The sequence below is a fragment of the Chiloscyllium plagiosum genome, unplaced genomic scaffold (assembly GCF_037043375.1).
Source record: "Chiloscyllium plagiosum isolate Xiang-an unplaced genomic scaffold, Cpla_swu_hap1 HiC_scaffold_17, whole genome shotgun sequence".
Taxonomy (NCBI): domain Eukaryota; kingdom Metazoa; phylum Chordata; class Chondrichthyes; order Orectolobiformes; family Hemiscylliidae; genus Chiloscyllium; species Chiloscyllium plagiosum.
The window spans coordinates 29,034,395-29,061,061 of record NW_028270155.1 but is presented as its reverse complement, the minus strand read 5'-3'; the positions used below and the strand labels follow the sequence as shown (position 1 = coordinate 29,061,061).

Below are 26,667 nucleotides of genomic sequence, written 5' to 3'. Positions count from 1 at the left end.
CTCATACCTAATACAACAGTGACCTCTTTTGCTGCTAATCTACAGCAGCTTCATCTTGCCCCATTGGCAAGTAAGATCCACGTAGCCACAAGTATGCATTCAATAAACTATTAGAAAATCCTGCTATGCTATGGTAAGTCATAAATCTGCACATCCTGCTTCCCTCCAGTTAGTGGAAAGAAAATGATGAATCTTACTGTATTTGTATGCAGAGAACCACTATTGCATTCCTTTTGCAGTAATGTAAAGAATGCAGCAAAATGCTCCCTATGCCACATATCCTGCTTGGATTGATCCAATAGCACTGACATTTACAGTGACATTGACTTTGATGGCTGCTGATAGCGCTGCCTTTGACTTGGTGTGAGGTTGCAGGTTCAGTTGAAAGAGATGGCATTGTTCTCTGAATACCTTTTTGTTGAACCTCAAGTGCCCTCATACAGTAGTCCTTAACGAAATTGAAAAACTTCTACATGAAAACCGGTGAGCAGGGCCTTTTGTGAAGAGGCTATCTTCCTCCCCTTTTGTGCAGTATCCCTTCCCTGCAGTTTCTGCTTCCATTTGTCTGTTGCATTGCAGATGCAGAGGCATTGCAACAACAGTCCCATTGCCTGTTTCAGCCTGTTTGGATAGGTCACCAAATTTTCTGGAGAGGCTATAATAATTGGGCCTGTTCTTTTAAGCTCGTCGACACAAACATGTATGTTTGATAATTTATTTCACGTGTAACTGATTTAAGTTATATGATAATGTAGCTGACTTTGAAGAAACATTGGTTTTATTTCTGTTAATATGAAAGTCAACTGTGATCTTCAATGTCATATCTGTGCCAGGTATCCTGGTAGCTACAGTGTTGCCCATATTATTGAGAACTTTCATGTTTCTGCTTTATTTCAATGACCAGATGTCTTACAAGGGTAGTTTCTGGGGGACAAGGGCTACTTTTTGCATTCAGAGTTGATGTAACGCTTTGAATAAAATCTAGTACAAATACAATGATGCTCATTCTTCCAAGAGAGCCATTTAACAACAGATAATAGGCCTTGTGAAAATGATGTTCTGATGCTTCACTCAATCTGGAAGGGTCTTGCAGTACACTCCAGACATAGTGTGAAGCATAGTTCTTGATTGATTTGGCCTGCTCAACTGCAATAAGCAAATAAGTTATGCGATGGATGCTGAAGAGCAGGGAAAGTGGGAACAATCTTCTGAGGAGGATGAGGACATTGAAAAGGGGGAACATCACTTTTATCATACTGGAATGGTGCAGCATTGGGTGCAATAATTCACAGTGGATGTAATTGGCACTCGCTTTCAACAGATCAATGCTGGATGAAATCATTCATTGACTGTAAATTTGTTGATGCTCAAAAGGCAAACTGTTCCTGTTTAGTCACAGAAGCAAATGCAGCTTTTACCATTAGTTTCTTTCTTTGCTTTTCAATAAAAGTTGATACTTTCAACAATTTGAAGGTTTTCCAAGAACATGTGATGTTCTCACATTGAACAATGACAGGAGGTTATGCTATCGTGATCATTATGGAAAGCGTAGGAACCTCCAAGCAGGCATTTTAACATGGTATGGTGCTCAGAATGAGTGGTGTCATTTCTGTAATTGCAGTTATACTGGACATTGGTCAGGCAGGTAATGATGTGCAGTAACAATATATTTAAGAATGCGAGCTACTATTTCTATGTTCTTTCAGAACTTATTCTTTCTTATTTCCCTCCAATGCATGTACTGTGAAGGGCTACTCATGGCTGGCAGTGATTGGCCTTGCACAGAGCTGGGCTTTAAATATGGAATCGGCAGTGGAAATCCCAGAAGTAGTGAGTACTTGTGGGTGCACAGTAGATCAAATGCTCTGCCACAGAGCTGTGGAGTATACATAATAAGATGAGCATCAGAGAATTTCATGAGATAATTTGCAAGAGAACCTGAAAATAAATTTTTAGAAAACTCTCCAAAATTGACACTTAGCCTACCTTTGGTAAAATTTAACCCATTGTACTACTTCTCTAATTTGTGCCCAAAGTGGAAATTCTGCTCCCCACATCCACATTTACAAACCAAACTTCCCCTGCAGGTTTTCTATGCTATAATTACATCAAAATGCCACTGTGCATTTCTGTACAGTGCTGATATTATCAATACAAATGGCCAAAGAATATTTTTGAAATCAAACTAATTGAGCATTATTTGTCAACTGTTTTCTGCATAAATGTCTGATTTCTAATTACGATAAATAAAATTTCTTTTGCGATAAATTCCAGAACATTTATGTCAAAGCCGAGTTGTAACACATCAGTTGTAACACTTACCTTCTCTGCAGTTGAATTAGCTTTGGCCTGCAAGGCAATCTTGTCATTTTTCAACTCCTGAATCAAGTCTTCTTTTCTACATAACTGAACAAAAACAGACTGAGTTAATAACAATAGTCATTCTTCATCATGATGTGGTAAAGTATCATTTTATTCTGTTTCCTTTGCTTTTTTTAATAAAAACCTGTTATACCTTAAAAACATATATTCAAAAGTAAACTGAAATCCTTTATTAGGCTTTATCACCTTTATTTTTATTTATTTCTCTTTATTTCTATTCCTTCACCTGCCTTTCACATACACTTAACAGCACAATTATGCATCGAATATGGAGCAAAAAATGTGAAAAGTTGTTATCAGTTTGATTAGACCAGGATATTTCACTTATGGTTCTTAGAATAGAATGAGACGTATTTAATAAAAATCTGATTTTGGGGCATGGGCATTGCTAGCAATCCTGGCATTTAATGGTCATCTCACATTGCCTTGAAAACATTGCCTTCTTCTTGAATAATTATAGTGCTTACAGTGAGGATGCTTTTGCAATGCTTTTACATTGGTAACTCTAGGACCTTGACCAATGTCAGCAAAGGAACATCATGTCCAAAGTTAAATGGTGTGTGTAGTTTAGAGGGAACTCTATTCTTAACATCCCTGCGAACACCAATAATGCTTACAAATCAATTAAAACTTCTGATTAATAGCTGAACAGATGAGATGATAGGTATTCACATTTAAAACATTTATCTAACAAATAAATTTAAAGCACCAAAGTCCTTCTGTAGGAAATTTATACTTCAATATACAGAAAATAACTTTTAACACAATTGAAAAGAACACACCTCACCAGTACTTACATTGCCCTTTAAGGAAAGATTTAACTTTTCTGAAAATCAGTCAACAGTGATTCTTAGGTCCTGATTTTTTTCTTTCCTAACCCTGTTTAACTCCAAACGTATCTGTCATGCTGCAAATTTTCCTATAGATTTCTCCCTTTAAGTTAAGCTATGCAAATCTTCCAACTTATTTTAACTCCCAACATATTTAGTGTTTTTAATTTTAGCATGACCTATCACCTGCATCCCTGCACTGTGAATCACAGACGGTTTTGACTATCAACTGCTCTCTCTCTGTCTTGGACTCTGGAAGACTAATTGCATCTGTGGGTTTTTAGGGATCTCCTAACAATATTATTTACCTCAGGATTCTCCGTCTAAACTTGATATGGACCAACAAGCAATGATCGTGAGTGCCTATCCACTAATTCTTGATGCTACAGATGAATCCAAAGAAGGCTTCTATTTCAGCTGACACCACACTCACCATCATTCTCAGGGAAATAAAATTATCCCCCTTGGATCCTTTAACGCTAGTGTTGGAAAGGATGCCCAACTGTGGAAAGGCACTATCCGAAAGAAAAGAGCCTGGAGTTACAACACCAATGGAATTCTGCTGCTAACCAGATGCATGAAATACCAGCTGGTGATCACCAAAACACTGTTTTAACAAAAAGACAAGTTCAAAACTTCTTGAAAGATCTATGATCAAAGCACTGGCACACGATCGACTACATCACTGTTTGATCCCAAGATCTAAAGAATGTCCTCATTACCAAAGCGGTGATCAGTGCAGATGGTTGCTGGACAAACCATTGGCTCATTTGCTTCTCAATGTCCATGGAATGTCATCAAACACAGCTGAAGATGAAGGAACAGTTCAGACAAAAGCTCAACATTGAATGGCTCCATGAACTAAGCAGACTAGTGAATACCAACAATGTCTTCAACAAAATCTCTAAAGAGTTCATCTCATGCTATGAAGAAACCATTGACTACAAGACCAGAAAACACTAACATAAATTCAATGCGAATGACCATACCATCCTAGATCTCATCGACAAGAAGAGGAAAGCTCTCTATGCCTGGCAAAACAACATCACCAGCGACACAAAAAACTGAATTTATCAAACAGTGAAGGTGGAGTTACAAAGAAGAAGGAGGGAAATCAAGAAACAATGGTGGACTGAGAAAGGTAAGGAGCTGAAACTTTTGCTGCCAAGCAGGTCTCCATGGGTTTGTTCTGTGCCACCAAGGAGAGCCAATAGCCTTGGCCGCAAACCAGTGTGGTGTAAGGATGAACCTTTTTGAGGGGCAGGGAAAACATCAGCCTCCGATAGAGAGATCATTTCAAAGAACTCTTAAACTGTGAAATAATAATCGATGAGAATCTTTGCGGAATTTCTCAACTTCTCATCAAAGATGATCTTGGACTCCCATCTAGTGTGGCATACGTTGAAGCCTCCATTAGATAGATGGATAATGGAAAAGCTGTAGGAGTAGATGGGATTCTAGTGGAGATTTTCAAAATTGGAGGCGCAGAGCAAACCCATCATCCCTGCCAATCCTACACATGCTACTACTACCATCGTCTTCAAGAAAGGAGACAAAGTTTGACAGTGGAGCTACCAAAGAATTTCCTTCCTTTCTATTACCAGGAAGATCATTCCCTGAATCCTCGCTAGGCGCCTTTAACCAGTCTCAGGAAATCCTGGACATAACAATCACTGCTCAGCAACTCCAAGGGAAATACAGGAACAACATCAACCACTCTGCATGGCCTTCATTAATCTGATCAAAACTTTTGATTCAGTCAATCAGGGAGTGCTATAGTGGATGCTGTCAAAGCCTGACTCTCCAGTGAAATTCATTAACCTTCTCTGTCTCCTCCATGAACAGATGTCAGCTACGGTCCTCACTGACAGTTAAGTGACAAAATCCTTTGAGGTCAAGATATAGGTCAAGCAGGGATTTGTTATCGCCCCCACCCTTTTCTCCATCTTCATCATCACCATTCTTCACTTTGTCAAGAACAAGATTCCCACTGGTGTTGACATTGTCTACAGAATGGATAGAAAACTTTTCAGTCTCAACCAATTGAAATCCAAGAATAAAATGACACTACATGCTTGTTTAACTTCAATAATGCAGATGACAACATCATCTCTGATGTCTCGGAAGAGAATCTTTAAATCTTCTTAATGTCTTCATGGAAGCATACCCAAGAATTGGTCTCAGCCTCAACCCCATGAAGGCTGAAACTTTTTATCAACCCATCCCATGTCAAATTTAGGTCCATTCTTCCATTAAGATCAATGGAGAAGTCCTCCCCAATGTGGAGCCTTCCCTTACCTCGGAAGCTACCGTTTATCTAAGGCTCACATCGCTGCAGATACTCAACACTGCATCTAATCTCTGAGCACCACCTTCAGATGCATAAGGTTAAGTGTCTTCAAGGGCTGTGAAATCTGTGCTGATACCAAGTTTCTATAAGGCAGTCATCCTTCTGACTCTTCTATATGGCTCCAAAACAGTCGGCACCTCAAGACCTGTGAGAAGTACCACCAACGCTATTTGAGATGGAAATACGGACATACAAACACCAGTGTCCTAGAAGCATCAAATAACACCAACATTGAGGCCATGATCATCTGAAACAGACTCCATCGAGCTGACTATGTACTTAGGATGCCTGAGTTACAACTGCTAAAGTAGATCTCCTTTGCCTAGCTCAAGGAAGGCATTCAAATGAGAGAACAAAAGAAGCATGGTTTCCCTCAAGAAGTCCAACTTAGATGTGAATGTATGGGAGACCATCATTCAGAAGAAATAGACTTGAAGGAAACTCCTATATGAAAGGACACAATTCTTTGAGAATATGTGGAAATAAGAGTTAGTATGGAAATGGAACTGGAGAGAGAATGTCAGCAATCTCAAGGCCTCAAACCCATTCTACTTCCCTGAAACACCTGACTAATGTGTGGTTAGCAATGTGGTTCTAGGCTCAGGCTCATCAGCTATGCAAAGATCTAAAGAATTCATGGCCAATGACACAGAATTTCCTAGCTAGGCAATCATACTTGAGTTATTGCCACAATGACAGAGTAATTTCATTTGCCAAACATTACTGAAGCACAAAGAAGAGAATAAGTCTATACAGCTATTCAGTTGAAAAAGAATTACTGATGATTTGGAGATGCTGGTGGTGGACTGGGGTGCACAAAGTTAGAAATCACACAACATCAGGTTATAGTCCAACAGCTTTTGGAGTGCTGCTCCTTCATCAGGTGATTGTGGAGAGTAAAATTGTAAGACACAGAATTTATAGCAAAAGTTCCCAGTGTGACGTAACTGAAATTATATATTGAAAAAGACCTGAATTGTTTGTGAGTTTGTCATCTTTGAGAATGACCATGTTGGTATCAGTTCTTTCAATGTAAAAAAATTTTTTAGAAGTTACATTCTCAAGTGCACTTTAACAATTGGTGTCATGTTGGTCCAGATAAGGTAGAACTGATACCAACATGGTCATTCTAAAAGATGAGAGACTTAACAAACAATTCGGGTCTTTTTCAATATATAATTTCAGTTACATCACACCGTAAACTTTTGCTATAAATTCTGTGTCTTACTCTCCACAATCACCTGATGAAGGAGCAGCGCTCCAAAGAATTACCGCTATCTTTCCGCTATCTTTCTTGGAGTGCAGTTCGCAGATATGGGCCATACTGCCACTGAAGCCTTGATGTTATGTCAGAGTTTCTCGTAGACAGCAAGTATGGCAACAACTGCACATTACATGTCGAATGGAAGGGATTAGATTGCTGATCAAGTATCTAGGGCATTGTCAAACTCCTGCAAATGCACAAATTTTGGTATGTGGAATGTATTCCATTCTACTCTTGACATATTTTTCTATGTTCCTTCCAGGAATCAGGTGAGTTACTTGCAACAGGATAGCAAGCTTCTGACCTGCTCTCACAGCTAGAATATTTCTGTGGATGATTCAGTTGAGCTTCTGATCAATTGTGATCCCCACAAATATTCTTCATACAGAAATTCACAGTAACATTGCCATAGCAACACCATCGACTGTTAAGGGAAGGTAACATTCTCAGAAAGGTTTATTTGATTCAATGCCAATTTCAGATGTACAGTTTGAATGCCTTGTGAGGATCCCTAACCAATAGGTGGCACTCATCTTGAATGGAGTTAGCTTGCATAAACCATTGCTACATTGGACTCTGGTACCTGATGAATACCTATAAAACTGTACTCAAGTTAAGTCTCACAGATGCCACAAAAAGAGGTAACAAGACTTCCTTAATTTTATACCCTAACCCCGTTGCACTTCAGCCCAACATTCCCTTTTCCTTTTTCATTGTTTGCTGAACCTACATGCCAGTTTTTATTGTTCTTGACAAGAACACTCTCATCCCTCTGATCTGCACAGTTCTAAGTCTCCCTACACAATAACTGTCATTTCCTTCTTTCCATTTAGTAATTTCCCAGACACATCCTCCAAGGGACCAATGTTTAGCTATTCGTTTCTTTATTTACTTGTACAAACTTTTATTGTTTTTATATTTTCTAATTTTTATCTTATCTTACATTTTTATCTCATGTGTTTCCCTTTGTTGTTACATTTAGGTACCAGTAGTTAGTTCTAACATTTTCTCAATCTTTTGGCCTCCTGCAAACCTTAGCAGCATGGCATACTTGTTATTTCAACTGAAACTATTCTTAACGTCCTTAGTCAGCCACAGATGGTTCATCCTCCTTGTGGATCCTTCCTTTCTGAATGAAATATCTCCTTAAAGTTCTGTCACTTCTTCCCTACCATCCTATGTTTTATTATACAACAAAGAAGAGAACAACAAAGAAAATTTACAGCCCAGGAACAGGCCCTTTGGCCCTCCAAGCCTGAGCCGATCAAAATCTACTGTGTAAACCTATTGCCCAATTCCTCAGGATCTGTATCCTCTGCTCCCCACCTGCTCATGCAAATCTCCAGACGCACCTTAAATGAATCTACTGTGCCTGCCTCTACTACCTCTGCTGGCAACGCATTCCAGGCACCTAACACCCTCTGTGTAAAGTACTTTCTGCGTGTCCCCCTTAAACATTTCTCCTCTCACCTTGAATGCATGACCTCTTGTTATTGAATCCCTCACCCTGGTAAAAAGCTTATCTCTATCCATCTGTCTGTATCCTCGATGATTTTGTAGATCTCAATCAGGTCCCACCTCAATCTCCTTTTTTCTAATGAAAACAATCCTAACCTACTCAATCTCTCTTCATAGCTATTACCTTCCATACCAGCATCATGCTCATAAGTCTTCTCTGCACCGTCTCCAACCCATCCACATCCTTTTGGTAATGTGGCGACCAGAATTGTACACAGTATTCTAAACGCGGCCGAACCAAAATCTTATACAATTTTAACATGACCTGCCAGCTCTTATATTCAATACCCCGTCCGATTAAGGCAAGCATACCATATGCCTTCTTGACCACTCCATCCACCTGTGCAGCCACCTCAGGATACAATGGACCTGAACTCTCAGATCTCACTGCTCATCAACATTTCCCAAGGCTCTTCCGTTTACTGTATAATTCGCTCTAGAATTAGACTTCCCAAAATGCATCACCTCACATTTTCCCGGATTGAACTCCATCTGCCACTTCTCCATCCAACTCTCCAGTCTATCTATATTCTCCTGTATTCTTTGACAGTCCCCTCTGCTCTCTGCTACTCCACCAATCTTAGTGTCATGTGCAAACTTACTGATCAGACCACTAATGCCCTCTTCCAGATCATTTATGCATATCACAAATAACAGTAGCCCCAGTATTGATCCCTGTGGAACACCACTGGTCACCTTTCTCCATTTCGAAAAACTCCCATTAACGACTACTCTCTGTCTCCTGTTGCTCAACCAGTTCTTTATCCACCTACCTAGAACACCCTGCACATCATGTGATTTCACTTTCTCCTTTGGTTTACCATGGGGAACCTTATCAAACACCTTACTAAAGTCCATGTATATGATGTCTACAGCCCTTCCTTCATCTATCAACTTGGTCACTTCCTCAAAGAACTTTATTAAGTTGGTAAGGCACAATCTCCCCTGCACAAAACCACGTTGCCTAACACTGATAAGCCAATTCTCTTCCAAATATAAATAGATCTTATCCCTCAGTACCTTCTCCAGCAATTTTCCCACTACTGATGTCAGGCTCACTGGTCTGTAGTTGCCTGGAATATCCCTACTACCCTTCTTGAACAGGGGGACAACATTAGCAACTCTTTAGTCCTCCGGCACTGCACCTGTGTTTAAGAATGCTACAAAGATACCTGTCAGGGTCCCAGCTATTTCCTCTCTTGTCTCCCCCAGCAATCTGGGATAGATCCAATCCAGTCCTAGGGATTTGTCCACCTTAATATCCTTTAGCCTACCCAACACATTCTCCCTCCTAATGTCAATGTGATCCAGAGTAAACAAACTTCCATCTCTAATTTCAACATTCATTATGTCCCTCCCCTCATTGAACACTGATGCAAAGTAATCATTGAGAATCTCACCCATTTTCTCAGGTTCGACACAAACTTCCTTATCCTTCAGTGGACCAGCCCTTTCTCTAGTTACCCTTTTGCTTCTTATATATGAATAAAAGGCCTTGGGATTCTCCTTAACTGCTTGCTAAGGTTATTTCATGACCCCTTTTAGCCTGCTTGATTCCTCGTTTAAGATTGGTCCTACTCTCCCGATATTCTTCCAAAGCCTGTTCTGTTCTTAGCTGCCTGTACCCTTCCCTTTTCCTCTTGGCTAGTTGCACAATATCTCCTGTCATCCGCGATTCACGAATCTTGCCTTTCCTATACCTTGTTTTCAAAGGGATATGCCTATCCTGCACTATCTTCAAACTATCTTTGAAAGCCTCCAACATATCAAATGTGTGCTTCCCTTCAAATAGCTGCCCCAAATCCACATTTCCCAACTCCTGCCGAATTTTGATATAATTGGCCTTGGCCCAGTTTAGTACTCTTCCCTTAGGACCACTCTCATCTTTGTCTACAAGTATTCTAAAACTTACAGGATTGTGGTCACTATTACCAAATAAATCCCTCGCTGCAACTTCTACCACCTGGCCTGGCTCATTACCCAACACCTGTTCCAATATGGTCCCTTCCCTAGTTAGACTAATGACATACTGCTCCAGAAAGATTTCTGGGATGCTCCTTACAGATTCTGCCCCAACCAGACCTCTGACACTAAGTGTATCCCAGTCAATGTTGGGAAAATTAAAATCTCGCATTGCCACCACCCTGTTGCTTCGACATCTTTCCATAATCTGTTTACCTATTTGTTCTTCTACCTCACGCTCACTGTTGGGAGGCCTGTAGTACAACCCCAACAATGTAACTGCACCCTTCTTATTTCTCAGCTCTACCCATGAAGCCTCACTGCTCAAGTCCTCCATAGTGTCCTCCTTAAGCACAGCCGTGATATCATCCATAACCAGCAATGCAACTCCTCCCCCCTTTTACTTCCCTCCCTGTCTTGTCTGAAGCATCTATATCGTGGAACATTTAGTTGCCAATCATGCCTTTCTTTCAACCAAGTCTCTGTGACTGCAATAACTTCATACTCCCAGGCACCAATCCAAGCCCTAAGTTCATCTGCCTTACCCACTATACTCTTTGCACTAAAACATATGCACTTCAGACCACCAGTTCCTTTGCATTCATTTGCTCTCTGCCTATTCTTCCCCTTGGTAATGCTAACTGCATGAACATGTTCCTTACAGTCTCTAGTTTCCACCTCACTGTCTATTAGTCTTCTCTTCTGGTTCCTAGCCCTCTGTCACATGAGGTTAGATGGGTGCTTTAAATTTAATATTGCTTGGAGGACTTAAGTTTTGAATGATTATGGGAAAAGGAATTTATTTCAAGATTAATGAAAAAACTCTGGAGTGGTCTCTTTAAAATAGGTTCTAGTTCTACTCAGAAGAGTAAACATTCTTTTTACATATACTCAAGAAATTGAGAATTTCATATCTTTCAATCAAGCTGCCTCTTATGCTGCTAAATCCCAGCAGATACTAGCCTAGTCTGATTAATCTTTCCTCATAAATTGACTTCCCCATTCCAGGCAGTGGTCTAATAAATCTTCAATAAACTTAATTGAAAGTTTACTGTTGTCACTGGAGCTTTTCCAAAATAAAGTTTCCTATAAGTCACATGATTGCTAACAACTACTTGCTTTGCTGGAGCTTTTATAAACAGCATTTTTCTTAAGATGCTCTTGTTTTATCTGTTTTAATTGGAGGTAAGCCTGCTGAGAAGCAAGCTTTACTTCAATTCAGCTGCTAAGAACAAGCTGTCCAGCTGATTTCTGCCATTTCTGAAGTGAAAACCCTCTTGTTCAGTTCAGGATGAAATACATTTATTCTTTTGAAGGTGACTGAAGCAACATCTCAATATTGTGTTCCCTTAGCAAGTATGTGTCTGTAAGATTTCAAAGAAAACTGTGCATGATTGGTGAACTGAACACATGTGCTAGAATATTAAAACAATTGATGTTTGGAACTTTCAACACTTATCTTTTTACCTTCAAGATAATCCATTGACCAAAGTATTTACTTTCTCAAAAAGCTAATTTTTGCAGTGAAATCTGTTTTGTTTTCTCTTTTTTGAAGGGTGAGTATAAGTGTGTTAGTGTATTTGTTTGGGAGATATTTGGAAGGATACAAATTTCCACTTCTATATTCTTGCCTGTTGTTATTAACCAATTATTGTATCTTTATTGAAAAAGTTGTGTTTCAATCATAAAACAATAATTTTGTTTATTAAAAAACCTGGTTACTAATCAAGAACTATCTATCTCTGTCCTAAATACTTCATTGGCCTGGCCTTCACAGCACTCTATGGCAATGAGTTCCACAGAGTCACCAGAACCAGATATTACTCCTCATCTTAGTTATAAAAGGTCATCCTTTCACCTTGAGGCTGTGCCACCCAAGGTACTAGACTCTCCTACTATTAGAAATATCTTCTCCATGTACACTCTATGCAAGCATCTCAGTATGCCGTAAGTTTCAATCAGATCTCCCTACATCCTTCCAAACTCCACTGAGTACAGATCCAGATTTCCCAACTGACCCTCATTTGGTAAACCCTTCATCTCCAGGATCATTCTTGTAAACCTCCTGTGGACTCCCTCCAACACCAGCACATCTTTCTTTAAATGTGGGGCCCAAAACTACCCACAATATTCTAAATGTGGTCTGACCAGAGCCTTACTCTGTACAAATCTGGTGTTGTTTTCTAGCCCTCTTGAAATGAATACCAACATTGCATTTGCCTTCATAAGATTTCTGAAGCCATTATCCCTATTGTCTGTCTTCTGTCAGTAAGCTAATCCTCTATCCATGCTAGTACCTTGTCCCTGACATCATGGGTCTTATCTTATTTAGCAGCCTACTATACGGCCCCTTATCAAAGGTCTTCTGGAAATCCAAATAGATTACATCTACTGGATCTCCTTTGTCTAATTTGCTTGCTACCTCCTCAAGAATTGTAACATAGTAGTCGGGCATGAGCTCCCGTTGACAAAGCCATACTTAGTCCATCCTATTTTACTATGCACTTCCAAATAATCCGCAATCTCATTCTTAATACTGAATTCTAAAATCTTACCAATGACCTAGGTCAGGCAAGCTAACCTATAGTTTCCTGTGTTCTATCTTCCTCCCTTCTTCAACAGGGGTGTTAGGTTAGCTACTTTCTAACCTCTGGAACCCTCCCTGACTCTAGTGATTCCTGAAAGATCACTACCAATGTCTCTACCATCTCCTTAGTACCTCCTTCAGAATTCTGGGTTGTAATCCATTTGGTTTGGGTGATTTATCTGCCTTCAGATTTTTCAACTTCCCAGCATCTTCCCCTTAGCGATGGCCACTATACTCATTTTAACAGAGGTGTATTGATTTAAATTCACCAAAGTTGCTAGATTCTGGAAAGTCCCATTAGACTTGAAAGTAGCAAATATAACTTCTCAAATTCAAGAAAACAGGGTGGCAGCAAGCAGGAAGCCGTGGAAAAGCAAGATTGGTGCCTGTCACGGGGAAGGTGTTAAACTTGATCATTAAGGAGATTATAGCTGAGCACTTAAAAAAAAACCCAAGGTAATCAGGAAGAGTCAGCCTAGTTTTGAGAAAGGGAAAGCATATTTAGATTAGATTATTTACAGTGTGTAAACAGGCCCTTCGGCCCAACAAGTCCACACCGACGCCTCTGAAGAGTAGCCCACCCAGACCTATTCTCCTACATTTACCACTTCACCTAACACAACAGGCAATTTAGCATGGCCAATTCACCTAACTTGCACATTTTCTGGATTGTGGGAGGAAACTGGAAGAAACTCCACACAGACAGTCGCCTGAGGCAGGAATTGAACCCGGATCTCCAGCGCTGTGAGGCAGCAGTGCTAACCACTGTGCCGCCCATAACCAACTTACTGGAGTTCCTTGAAGGAATAACATGCTGGGATAAAAGGAAGCTTGTGGATACACTGTGCTTAGATTTCCAGATATTTGACAAGGTATCACATAAAAGGTTACTGTATTAAATAGGAGTTCAAAGTGTAGAGGGTAACATACTAGCATGGATAGAAGATTGGCCGGCTAGCAGAAAACAGTATATGCAAATGAGTCATTTTCTGAGAGACAGAATGTGAACAAGTGGAGTCCCCAGGGGTCTGTGCTGGGCCTCAGTTCTTTACAACTTACATCAATGGCTTAGATCAGGGGAGTGAAGTCATGGTAATTTACTGATGGCATAAAGATAGGTAGAAAGGTAAATTATGAAGAGGATGCAAAGAAGTTGCAGATGGATATTGATAGATTGAGCTCCTAGGCAAAAATTTGGCAGATAGAGCTGAATGTTGGAAAATGTGAAGTTGTTTACTAATGTGAAAAAACCTAGTACTACTTAAATAGAGAATGACTGCATGTAGTAGCTGGTAGCCAGTAGTAGTTTACATAAAGATTGCGACAACCACCTAACATTGCAACTGGTACAATAATTGATTTTTATCACAAAAGAGCAGGGCTTTGGTCACTATAAAGCTATAGTGCCTCTTTCCTTTCTTTTGTATTTTGTGAATAAAATTTTGTTGAATTACAAGTCGACTCTTCTGTTTGTCTCACAAGTACAGTTCCTGAGTAAAATGAGTTTCGGTAGAAACTGGTTGAAAGGTCCAAAGCATGAACGACAATAGAAAGGATGTTTTCCCTTTATATTTTTATGTCAAAGGCCTAATTGTCAAAAACCTAATAACTCTCTTAATGACCTCCATTGCCATAATATTTTGTTGATTTTGCACTGATAAATTCTCAACTTCCAGTCGTGCGTGAAGCTGCCCATTTTCTTCCACCAATTCATTACAGTGCTCCTGCAGTCGGACCCTTTCTTCCTCAAGCTGCTTGACTGTCCGTTCAAGTCTTATCATCTGTAAAACCAAATACATATAATTTAAATCTTACCTCCTCGTTGGCATGAATGAACAGAGCAATCATTTAGTTTACATCACACAAATGAAAGTGTTCACTTGAATAGTTTCACTTTAAAACAAACGGATGTTACTGATCAACATGTGCCCTAGATTATGGCTTTTTGCTTTATGTAATGTGACATCAAATGAGTAACATGCAATGCTAGTTAACATTCCCTTAGAGAACTGACCATAACCTTATGCACTACGCAGTGACAAATGTATCAAAAAGACAAGAGGAGAAAGAAAGGATTATTTTTAGGCATTGTTCACTAGGTTGTAATTTCATTTTGGAATGCAGTAGAAGAAGTGCTAAATTTATTGCAGTCGACACATGTACACTGTAATCTAGTTAAGACACAGCACATTAAAAATGTGTACAACAAGTCCTTGGTTAAAGCCGCCTGTTTAATGCAATTTTGATTTAACATGGGTAAAATAATGGGGTCTGTAAGCTTACTGAACATTCTGAGAGCTGTTTTAATTTTGCTTCCAGAACCCTAATTGGCACCTCAGCTGCTTTCCAATGTGGCTTTTCATCCTTCACAACGTCTTGGTTGTGGTCTTTTTCCCTTTCCTAATTTCCTAATTGCAATGCCTTGCCACCTCTTCACCTCCAAGTTGTGTTTTCTCCGGATCTCCAAGTTGTGGCCTCTCCCCCTCCTCAACTCAGGTGGCACAGTGGATTAGTGGTTAGCACTGCTGCCTCACAGCACCAGGGTTCCAGTTCGATTTCAGCCTCAGGCAGCTGTCTGTGTGGAATTTGCACATTCTCCCCCTGTCTGTGTGGGTTTCCTCCCACAGTCCAAAGATTTGCAGGTCAGGAGAATTGGCCATGCTAAATTGCCCATAGCGTTAGGTGTATTAGTCAGAAGGAAGTCAGTCTGGGTGGGTTACTCTTTGGAGGGTTGGTGTGGACTTGTTGGGCTGAAGGGCCTGTTTCCACACTGTAGGGAATCTAAACTCAGCCTTTTTCTATTACCAACCCCTAGATTTACATTCCTGTTCAAGATCGAGATTCAATCCAAAGTTGGAGCTCCAATATCATAGAAGTGTGTCCTGATGGTTCAGGAGTGCTAGTACACTTATAATCCATGTTTTTTTTAAAAAATGACTTCCAATGCTGCTCATGCCAGTTGTTATTCACCCCAGCACTTGATCACAATGAGGTTTCAGGAAAGGAAGCAGGGAGTGGGAACATTTTAATAACCTTATTGCCTCATGTCAATTTGCCTCAACTCCTGTAATCATGCTCAAAGCCTACTGCACAACATGAATTATGTGAAATGTGCAAGATTGCTAATTTAATGTTTGATGTACATAATTAAAGAAAAATGCAAGTACTTGAGACTGAGTTATTAAAGGAGAAAGTGAGGTCTGCAGATGCTGGAGATCAAAGTTGAAACTTTATTGCTGGAACAGCACAGCAGGTCAGGCAGCATCCAGGGAACAGGAGATTCGACGTTTCGGGCACAGGCCCTTCTTCAGGAATGAGCAGAGAGTGTTCAGCAGGAGAAGATAAAAGGTAGGGAGGAGGGACTTGGAGGAGGGGAGTTGGAAATGTGATAGGTTATCACATTTCCACCTATCACATTTCCAACTCCCCTCCTCCAAGTCCCTCCTCCCTACCTTTTATCTTCTCCTGCTGAACACTCTCTGCTCATTCCTGAAGAAGGGCCTGTGCCCGAAACGTCGAATCTCCTGTTCCCTGGATGCTGCCTGCTGTGCTGTTCCAGCAATAAAGTTTCAACTGAGTTATTAAATGCAATTGAACTCAAAATCTCCATGTTGTAATAAATTGCGGCCTTTAGCGCTTGCTATGTGAAACACATGCCGCATGAACACCTAGACTTATTTTGTCTGGTCCATGCAAGATAATGGGTGCAAGATTCATCCACTGGTCCTGATGCACTGCAATCTGTTTTGCTGCAGCCGAGATGGAATTCCACCCTTAAAGATCCTCTCTAAAGTTACTTTGTCAGGACTTCTTTGGCCTGGACTTCTTTTCTCATCTGGTGTGTCTATTTAACAGCTATCTGGTGGAGCACTTGTCCAGGAGATGAAATTCATATCTTCTCAGTCTCCATCATGTCTTTGTCATAACATGCTGTACGTGCCTCTGCCCAGTCCTACGTAACACTTCTTCTCTGGTGATGCTATCTTTTCAAGTGATGCCCAGGATCTTACATAAACAACACTGGTGGAACACATCCAGCTTAACATGAAACGTTTGCTGTTCTCTTCCATTAATCGCTGGCATAGACTGCAATTCGTACTACAATGGATATGTAGAATGCTGATGGTGTTGGATGCACACACTGTTTTGAGTTGCTGTGTTGTATAGCATATGGATAAATCATGTAACCTGATCTTGAAACTTAAGAATCTCATGAATAGAAGCGCAAATTTCAGTCAAAGCCCTAGATAGTGTTGCACTTTGAGTTTAGCTATAGTGAAGCATTACAGTGCCAACAGCAACCTTATCACGAGCAACCATAAAATAAACACATGCTAAAGCAATTGTTTCAAAATAATTGAGAGTAATTTGTATGAGAGGCAGTTGAAAGATGAATAGATGTTGACTAGTTTCAATAAAATATCTTAATCTTCTATGATCTTTAACCCAAATTGATGTGTATGTATGCTTTTTAAACTCTTCTTTGCAATTATTTAAATTTTCCAATACCACGCTCCACATTCATGTCAATTTAACCAAGATAATTTTCAGCTTATGGATTATCCAAAATAAATTATTATATTTAGAATGGTTTGCATAAAAATTAGTTACCTCATAACACATCATGTGAACACATATAACTATACTTTATTATCTTTTTGTTTGCTTTCATTTTAAAGTTATTCACTTATTAGTGCAAAGGTATCAACAGGCAGCTGTGCGATGAAGATCAGTCACCATGAGAGCATGAGATAATAATCAAGAGGAGTTCAAAATCAATTTACTTATTGATTGACTGGTTAGGTATTCAGTTGTTCTGAATGATCTACCATTCATGTGCCTTGCTTTTATGACGATATGTAATGGGGAATCATGTACTCTGACATAACTCAAATAACCCAGAGTACCAGCATGATGCAGAGTATCATTCGATGGATATTGTCACTTTAAATAATCCACTTACGAGTTATGTCAGTTTTAAAAGTAACTACAGTCTTATATATACAATACAGGAAGGATAAGAAAAGTGTTTTTGATGATTATAACATAGAACCATGTGCAGTTTTCATTATAAGAAATACAGGGAAGCTGCTGCTGTGAGGAGTCTTGAGAACAATACCTCATCTGTGGAGAACAACTGCAATTGATGAATATAAATTTGATAGAAACTAACAGAGGCATGGGGGAGCTACATACAATAACTATACAATTAGATGGAAAGCAAAAGGGACATTAAGGGAATGAAATAAAATCAACAAGTAGAGGGTTAAGAAGTTAGTATGAATGAATTACTAAATAGATTAATTCAAATCTATGATCTTAAAATAAATATCTTAAAATACATACTTTAGAACAATTTCAGCAGATTTCTAAAGTACATATGCGATGTTAAGTACCCTGTAACATCAACAAGTTGTATATTGACATGAATCACTAATTGTTTAATATTCCAATCATCGGTAAAGTCTTGATCAATCGATAATTTGTATTTGTACTACTGTTATTTAGGAATAAAATCTATTAAACTCAGGGTGTGCTGAGCCTTGCTGCTTTCATTACTATTCCTTTGAGAGATGTGGGCTGCAATTAACCTGTTTGGAGAATGTTAGATGTCATTAGGGTTGAGCAAAAGTAGTAGATGTCTGAGAAACCCTTCTAATTCATGTAACATTTTTTTTGTAAACCAGATACGGAACAACACTGGAAATGAGTATTAAATCTTCCACCTCACTAACCTGTGAGTGAACAGCATTGAATTATATCCTGTTAAACAAAATCAAAGGAATTTAAAAAAGAAACCAAGAGAGAGACAATTGTTTGCTAGTTTAAATATTATTGCTGCAAGTCTATAACAAGTTATGGTTTTTTAAAGAAGATAGCAAAGTAATCAGTCTGAGATAGGCTAAATGTCACATCTTACTGCAAAATAACAGTGTCCAATGAGACTAATTTCTTTTGTTCTTTGTTTTGCACGGAAACATTGCCAAAGAACCATGAATCCTCTAAGATCAGTAAACAACCAAACAGAATAACTTAATAATCATAAAACTACAGGGAAATTGAGGCACTGATTTTAATACCTATAATTTGTGCAAAAACAGTGTCTCTGAATACAAAATCACAATTTCTGTCAAATGATAGTACACTATTTCTCAATTCTATATATTGCATCCAAATTTTCAGGCTTATATACAAATCAGATTATTCCCTGAATGTTGAAAAAGCTCTAGCTCTTTATTCAAAAAACTCAAACTGGAGGAGATAGGCTTCCTTCAGTTTCATAATCTTGTTATGATTAGATTAGATTACCTACAGAGTGGAAACAGGCCCTTGGCCTAACCTGACCCTCCAAAGAGTAAACCACCATGGGCAATTTAACATGTGACCTCTGACTTTGTCCACCCCAGTCCAACAATGGCACATCCACATCAAAGATTCCTGAAATAGTCATCACAATATGTGATAACATACATCTGTACATTAGAAAATTCAGATGTAATACACTCTGTCCCATCCTCCAACTTATTAATCATTTAGTAAATAATTAGTACACAATAATGAGGCTCAAAGACTGATCCTTGGTTGTCCACTAGACAGGTCTTTCCACATGATCCCTATTCTCTGTCTTTGGTGTGTTAACCAATCCTCAATCCATATTAATACATTATCCTCAATACGTGAGGTCCGATCCTGTGCAATAGCATTTTGGGAGGCACTTTATTTAATGCCTTCTGGAAATCCAAATACAACATATCTACATTATTAACTTTGCTTGTTATATCCTTAAATATCAACTCTGCTTCTTATATTTTAGATCAGTTCTGCTTGTCATATCATCAGTTTGTAACCTTAATGTTTATTAAACAACATGAAAAGCATAGAAGGATCAAACCACTAAACGCACTTGTAGTTGTAATTACACAGGCGATGCTGATCACTCCAACATCAAATCAAAAGGTCAGTGAAAGGTGACACAATTCAGTTCCATTGAACAATGCTTAGAAGGAAGTCTTGACTGTGTCTCACTGGCTGATACTGAAGATTTTGTTCTGTCTGACAAATGTCATTATATCCCTAATCCCTAATAATGTTGTAGCTCTCATGGATCTACGTTGTCAATCCCATAGCCTCATTGCAGTCTCCAGTTATCTGTAGCAGGAAATTCAATGATTCAATGATGGTATTTGTCTATATGGTAGTGGAACAAACACACAGGCATGGGCCTGCCTGGAAGCGGGTCCTTACTGCTCTTGTTGACTTGAGTGAGGTCAAGATCCATAGCTGTTTTGACATTGGTAATCAGCATGAAGAGCAAGGCAGAAGTACTGGAAGTTTGGCATGGGGCAGCAATATGTAAAAAAGTGATGTAAAGCAAGGAATAGATGTTAAGAACATCTAAATAGGCACACAATGAGTGAATGATAAGAAAGTAACGTAATAGAACAGAATGCATCCAATTCTGATCCATAAGATGAGCGCCTGTCCCTGCATGCAAAGCAGACTGGCAGCAGCATTGCAATGTAGGTGTTTGTGAGCTTTGATGTGCGGTATTAATGTGGAGAACCGTTTTTATAAGTGAGTTGGAAATGTGCCCTGATAAAATTGAGAGACTGGGGCTTATTTGATACCATATTCTAGCTGTTGTGTAAGGAAGTTAGATCAGATGGAGGCCCAGAAAAGACAAGGGTGAGCGATAGCATTAAGGTCCTGTTCGGACTTCTCTGTCAGGAATTGCTGTGGTCTAGTTTCAATCCACTGCTTGAGAAAACTTGCATGAAAATGAGATAAGGTTAGGCAATAATGAGATGTTAATGCATACAAAAAGTATGCTTGCTGTCACTCACTAATGAGACTTTCATCTAGCCATTAAAACCTTGGTTTTAATCAGACTTTTTCTAATCAATGTTGAGAATCTCATATTTCTGTTTTCATTGTACTACCATTATATTGACTCACCATAGCTCATACCTTTCATGTGTTAGTAAAATTCCACCCTTTGTGTTCATCCAAACAAAGAAATGATAAGTGCTGCATTGAATTATGTCTGGTCTATGAACTCAAAATCTCGAGCTGGCCTGAAAACATAGTCTTCTGAGCAACATGCAGAAATGCTACCTTTCAGTCAAGATAAGGAATATACACTACTGGGTCAAGTCTTCACAAAACCTGATAGAGACAACATTGCTTTCCATGAATGCCCAAACTTTAACTGGACACAGATGCATCCTGCCATGTACATCTGGCATCTTTGGTGCATTCACATTTTCATTCATATACAGCCTATCATATGATGCAACATTGCTTACTGACATACTGAAATGTGGCACATAACTGGCAATGACTTTAGTCCTGCAGCAATGGGCAGAGATGCCTTGGTCCCACTGATACTCAATGGGAAAGAGCTATAAATCCACAAGCAAATGGATGCATCAGCTTGATACATGTGTGGACTGAGCTTTGTAAGCTTTGGAGACCAGGTTCAAACAAGACAAACACAGAAAAGAAATAAGAAGCAGGTGACGTCCACTGGAAGAAGATAATGCAGGCCCACAATGTATGTTGCTTATAGATGCCCTTCTATTGTTATAGTTGACTTTGTAAACTAGCACGGAAATGTCAACACGGCAATTTAAATGGTCAATGTTAAACCAAAAACATGAACAAAGTATGTAACAAAAAAAGCAAAAATTTTGGAAGTACATGACTAACAAAAGACATTTTATGTCATCAGCTGCAAATTCCCGTTCAAGTCACACACCAACCTGACTTGGAACAATATCAGAAATTCATCACTGCTGCTGGATCAAAATCCTGGAACTCCCTTCCTATCAAAACAGGATTCATTCCTGCAATAGATGGACTGCAACAGTTAAGAAGACTGCACATTACCTCATTGTCCAGGACAGTTAACGAAGGGAAACAAATGCTGGTCTAGCCACCAATGCCCACATTACATCGACGGATATTTGCAGTGATTGGAACCAGGTGGATCTTACTGACTATGAGATCCTTGTATGAGGTTGTTAACCTGGGCCAATTGGGGGACCCTGGCTGACAGATATAAACAAGGAATTTCCCTCCAACTCTATTTTGATTTAGTCCCTACCCTCCCCTTCACTGTTTTGATCACACAGCACTGCCCTTTGATGTAAAGGGCAGTGTTTGTCACTGGCCACCCGGGTGTTTTCCTATCTTCCTGGTGGTGGAAATTGAATAAAGATTCGTGCACTTTGTGTCTTTCACTGTGTGTCACACCTGCGCACACGTACCCTGGGAAAAAAAGAAAAAAAAGGAAAAAAAAATATATAACCAGGAGAGTCCCTAGAAAAAAAAATAAACAGGAGATAGGGCCGGAAAAAAAAGAAAAAAAAATGAGGAATTTCCCTCCAACTCTATTTTGATTTAGTCCCTACCCTCCCTTTCACTGTTTTGATCACACAGCACTGCCCTTTGATGTGAAGGGCAGTGTTTGTCACTGGCCACCCGGGTGTTTTCCTATCTTCCTGGTGGTGGAAATTGAATAAAGATTTGTGCACTTTGTGTCTTTCACTGTGTCTCACACGTATACACACACACACCATGAGTGCTGGGGAACAATAAGCACTACCGCACTTAGGTGGTAGTGTGGGGGTTAGTTTAAAAAAAAACAAACAAAAAAAAACACAACCTCTTGGCTAATCACACAGCCTTGCCTTTTGTGAAGGGCTCTGCTTGTCACTGGACACTCGGGTGTTTGTCTAAAAAAAAGAGAAAAATAAAAGAAAAAAAGAAAAAAAAAGATAAACAAGGAATTCCTCAATTAAGAGTCTAAATTATGAAATGTCTATGGACATCAGTGGCTGTAAATTGGAATAATATATTGGTTTATAATTTTAATGTTTTAATTCAAAGTGATTTTCTTTTAATATCACATTCACTGCTGTCCTGTTACCTGCCAAATGTATTTGTTTAATATTGATACTACAATTTTGCATGCTTTAATCTGATTACTTAAATCCAAAAAATCATATTTTGACTGTGTTACACTGCAATCCAGCCTTTGGGCTACAATTGTATTTTATGAATAAAGTACAACTTTAATAGTAAAAAAAAACCAAGGAATTCAGAGTCTCCTGTCTGACAGGGGCTGACTGTAAGCTGATTGACCACAGCCAGTGTTTTCTACATATGTAAATAAAGGGTGAGTTGGTGATGGGATACTGGCCTCTGTGCAATTATTTCCATTTAAAAATAAAACACCTATTTACATTGATTCAAAAGAGTTCCAAAATATTCCATTATACCCTATTTTATTTCACTTTAAAAAGGTGTGAAAACAAATAGCATAATGAATCTACAAAAGATCAATCTGTGATTTAGAACTTTGATTTTGTAACAAGCTTATCCTTTATTCAGATATTTTGGAAAAGTAAATATTATTAGTTGTACTACTATATTGTACTTAGAAAGAAGGTCACCTATCTGTTGATTTTCATGGAAAATGTAGTCACTGAAGCAGGACCACACATCCAAATAACATGGATTACAAATTCATTCTTAATAAGAGGTTTTCAATAACACAATACAAATCCCTCAATAAATATGAAACCATCTGAAAAGAAACTAAAGCATTATTAAAGATCTCAAAAACATATTACAACATGTCAAATTTTACAAATCCAACAATGCATAAAGATTTAATATGGAAGCATAATTCTAATACTATGATTCTGATTATGTAAAATAGCTTCTAGCACTGAATAAATTACACATGATCACTGCCAGGTTAAAAATACAAGTAAAACATAATATTAATTTTACCTGACTTTTTGTTATGTTTCTTTCTGTTTACTAAGTGATGCAGTTTGATAAAATATTACCAAACAAAATGGAATAGGCATTTATTTTTTCACTTAGTGTTTGTTAATTGTTTACTTATTTACATGTAGAGCTTGAGAACCAATAGGAAATAATTAGAAAAATGCAATCACATCAATTGTAATTCTAGTATGATATATCATTTAAGATTTAATAGGTAAAAATAATTGCAAGTACCTCTTCACTGTAATAAGTAATCAAGATGAATAAATCAAAACTTTTGTATAATTAACTAGATTTAAAGAATACATGTTCACTTTCATGCAGTTAGTAAACAATAATTTAAAAAAATATATTGTCTATCTTGCTTTGGTTAGAAAAATGGTGTCTAAAGCCCCACATCACATTAGTACGTAAGGCTGAATCTTGATGGAGACCCAGGTCCTGGTGGCAGAAATGGAAGCAGGTGTCGCTAATCTTGGAGGACCATTTGGTTGGCGGAACAAGATCATGTGGTAACTGATGAATTATCTGAGACAAGCAATGAGGCGTCAATGGCATGACAGCTGACTCAAAAGAGGGTGCTGGTGCCATATTTAAAGGACTGACAGCCCTGCTTCCATTATTTGAAATGCTTGCATACAAATTCTAGTGCAGAAGGCCCCTCCTCCTGACCAAGGGTGCAGAAGTTCTTTCGTCCTGATCTATAAAGTGGAAAATATGAAATAGAAGTATAGGAATATGCTATAACATGGCAGAGTGATTTAGTGTACAAAATCCCATGCAAGGACTGCACAAAACACTATATAGGACAAACAGGAAGACAGCCAACGATCCGCATCCACGAACATCAACTAGCCACGAAACGACACGACCAGCTATCCTTAGTAGCCACACACGCAGACGACAAGCAACATGAATTTGACTGGGACAACACTACCATTATAGGGCAAGCGAAACAAAGAACAGCCAGGGAATTCCTAGAAGCATGGCACTCATCCACAAACTCCATCAACAAACACATAGACCTGGACCCAATATACCGGCCACTACAGCGGACAGCTGAAGCTGACAACCGGTAGCGGCAGGGACAGGCCACTATAAATGCCGGAGGAAACACCACAGAAGCGCTTCATAGGAGGCTCCCAAGCACTGAGGATGCCACCTAGACAGGGGACGAAACGTTTGCAACAAAAACTTCCAGCTCGTCGAACAGAACCACAGCAACAGCATGGCAGAGTGAAGACACTGGCAACTCCACAGTTTGCCTCCCTGCAGGTTTTCCTCCAGGCTGCAGAGCAAGGAAGTTGATCCTTTTCACGGTGGAATAAGACAAGACTCTCTCTTCCGACTAAAAATACCTAGATGGAGATTGCAGAATAGGTCAGCAGCTGTAGAGTTGTGTCCACATCTGAGTGTGGTTAATTAATCACTTCGCTCTTCCAAGAGGAACTTTCCCTTTTGTGGTTTGAATGTGGTACATGGGAGGATTTGCTAGGTGGGAGAGAGTGACCACTCAGCATGTGACTCAGGGGTCAGTAGCAGCGCATTCTTTCAGATACATATCTATATCTTAACAACAGCATCTATTTTATTGATCCACCTAAAGTTCCTGAAAAATAGAGGTATGGTAGAAGCATTTATGAACCTCCATCATCAGCCAAAAAGGTGCCTCCAGCATAAGCATTCCAGTCTTTGTGGGAAAACAGTGTTCCTTCTGTTTGTCGGAGAAATGAAAGAGGGCCAAAAGCAATGCAGGCCTCCCTGATCTGTATATTCTGCCCCAAGTAAGAGGATGAGGAAACCTGAAACTGACTGGGTCTCAGGCTTGCTCAGTGATTGCTCCTGATGAAACCAGGAGGGTCACCATAGGCCACTGGCACATTGGGACTCACGAGGCTTCGTGCTCATGTGTTTACCACTGTACATTTGGAGTTTCTCACTTCAGACATGATTGAGATAAGAAAATGTGAAGATATTAACCCCTAAAGATTTGTGTGCTCACATGTAGGTCTTGATAATCACCAAGGACACCCAGCTAGACAGATTAGTGGCAACCTGTTCATCTCTAAGGAGAAGTAGGGACCCATCACATCAACCACCTGCACATTCCAATAGCTCAGAAATCTTCCTGTCAGTGCATATGTGCTTGTGATTAGACTCAGAGTCATACGCTGGTGAGTGTATCACAGACATACTGAAGCAGCTGATGAAGGCTTTTATGAGTGAGGCTACTGACCATTGGAAGTTTTCAGGAGACCAGGCTCAAGCTGAGCCCCAGGCTGACAAGGCCTTTCTGATGAAGGGCTTTTGACCAAAACATTGATTCTCCTGCTCCTCGAATGCTGCCTGACATGCTGTCCTTTTCCAGCACCACACTCTTGACTCAAGCTGAGCCCCAGGCTGACAACATGTTTCTATAGTTAATCAAGATGGCAACTTCTGGTGGCACAATGACAGGTACAGATACGTCTGACAGAGATATCAGAGGCTCTGTAAATCTATGCAGAGATTTGGAGATGTTCATTCAGGTTTTGCGAGGTAGGCGAATGATATTTACTTGGCACCCCTTATAGTGAGTCAGTATCAGCAGATTAATCAGTCAGAGATATGTGCAAATCTGCATGCCAATACCTTGTAAGTGAGTTCTATGCAGCAGTGGCAAGCCCAGAGAGTCCAGCCATCTAGGGTGACCAACAGTTCTTCCTTCTCTGATCAGCGGTGGGGGTACAAGTGTTATTCCAAATGAGGAGGTGTGTTTACCTTTTGCACCTATGAACTCCTCTCAGGGCATCCCATATTGAACACATCTCCTTAGTCCCCATGCTTCAAGTTGCTGTGACCAATGCAGCATACCAGGATCCTCCTGGTCTTGCTCTGTAAATAGGCTGGTGGTGTTTCAGTTGATTGTATCTGGTCAGCTCCTCAGCTTTGCCAACACATCCTTGAAACTTAGGTGCTACTGATGGAGTACAAA

General features: G+C 39.4%; 1 protein-coding gene across 2 annotated transcripts in view; it reads right to left on the bottom strand.

Annotated features, from left to right (window-relative positions):
- pmfbp1 (polyamine modulated factor 1 binding protein 1) overlaps positions 1-26,667 on the bottom strand; it is a 791,959-nt gene that overhangs the window by 279,597 nt on the left and 485,695 nt on the right. The window contains exons 16-17 of one of the 2 annotated variants that reach the window (XM_087995767.1): positions 14,516-14,674; positions 2,323-2,406 (exon numbers count right to left, since the gene is read on the bottom strand). In XM_087995767.1, coding sequence (XP_087851893.1) covers positions 2,323-2,406; positions 14,516-14,674 — 243 coding nt within the window. The remainder of the gene's footprint in view (positions 1-2,322; positions 2,407-14,515; positions 14,675-26,667) is intronic. The other variant, XM_087995768.1, reaches the window with a different exon arrangement.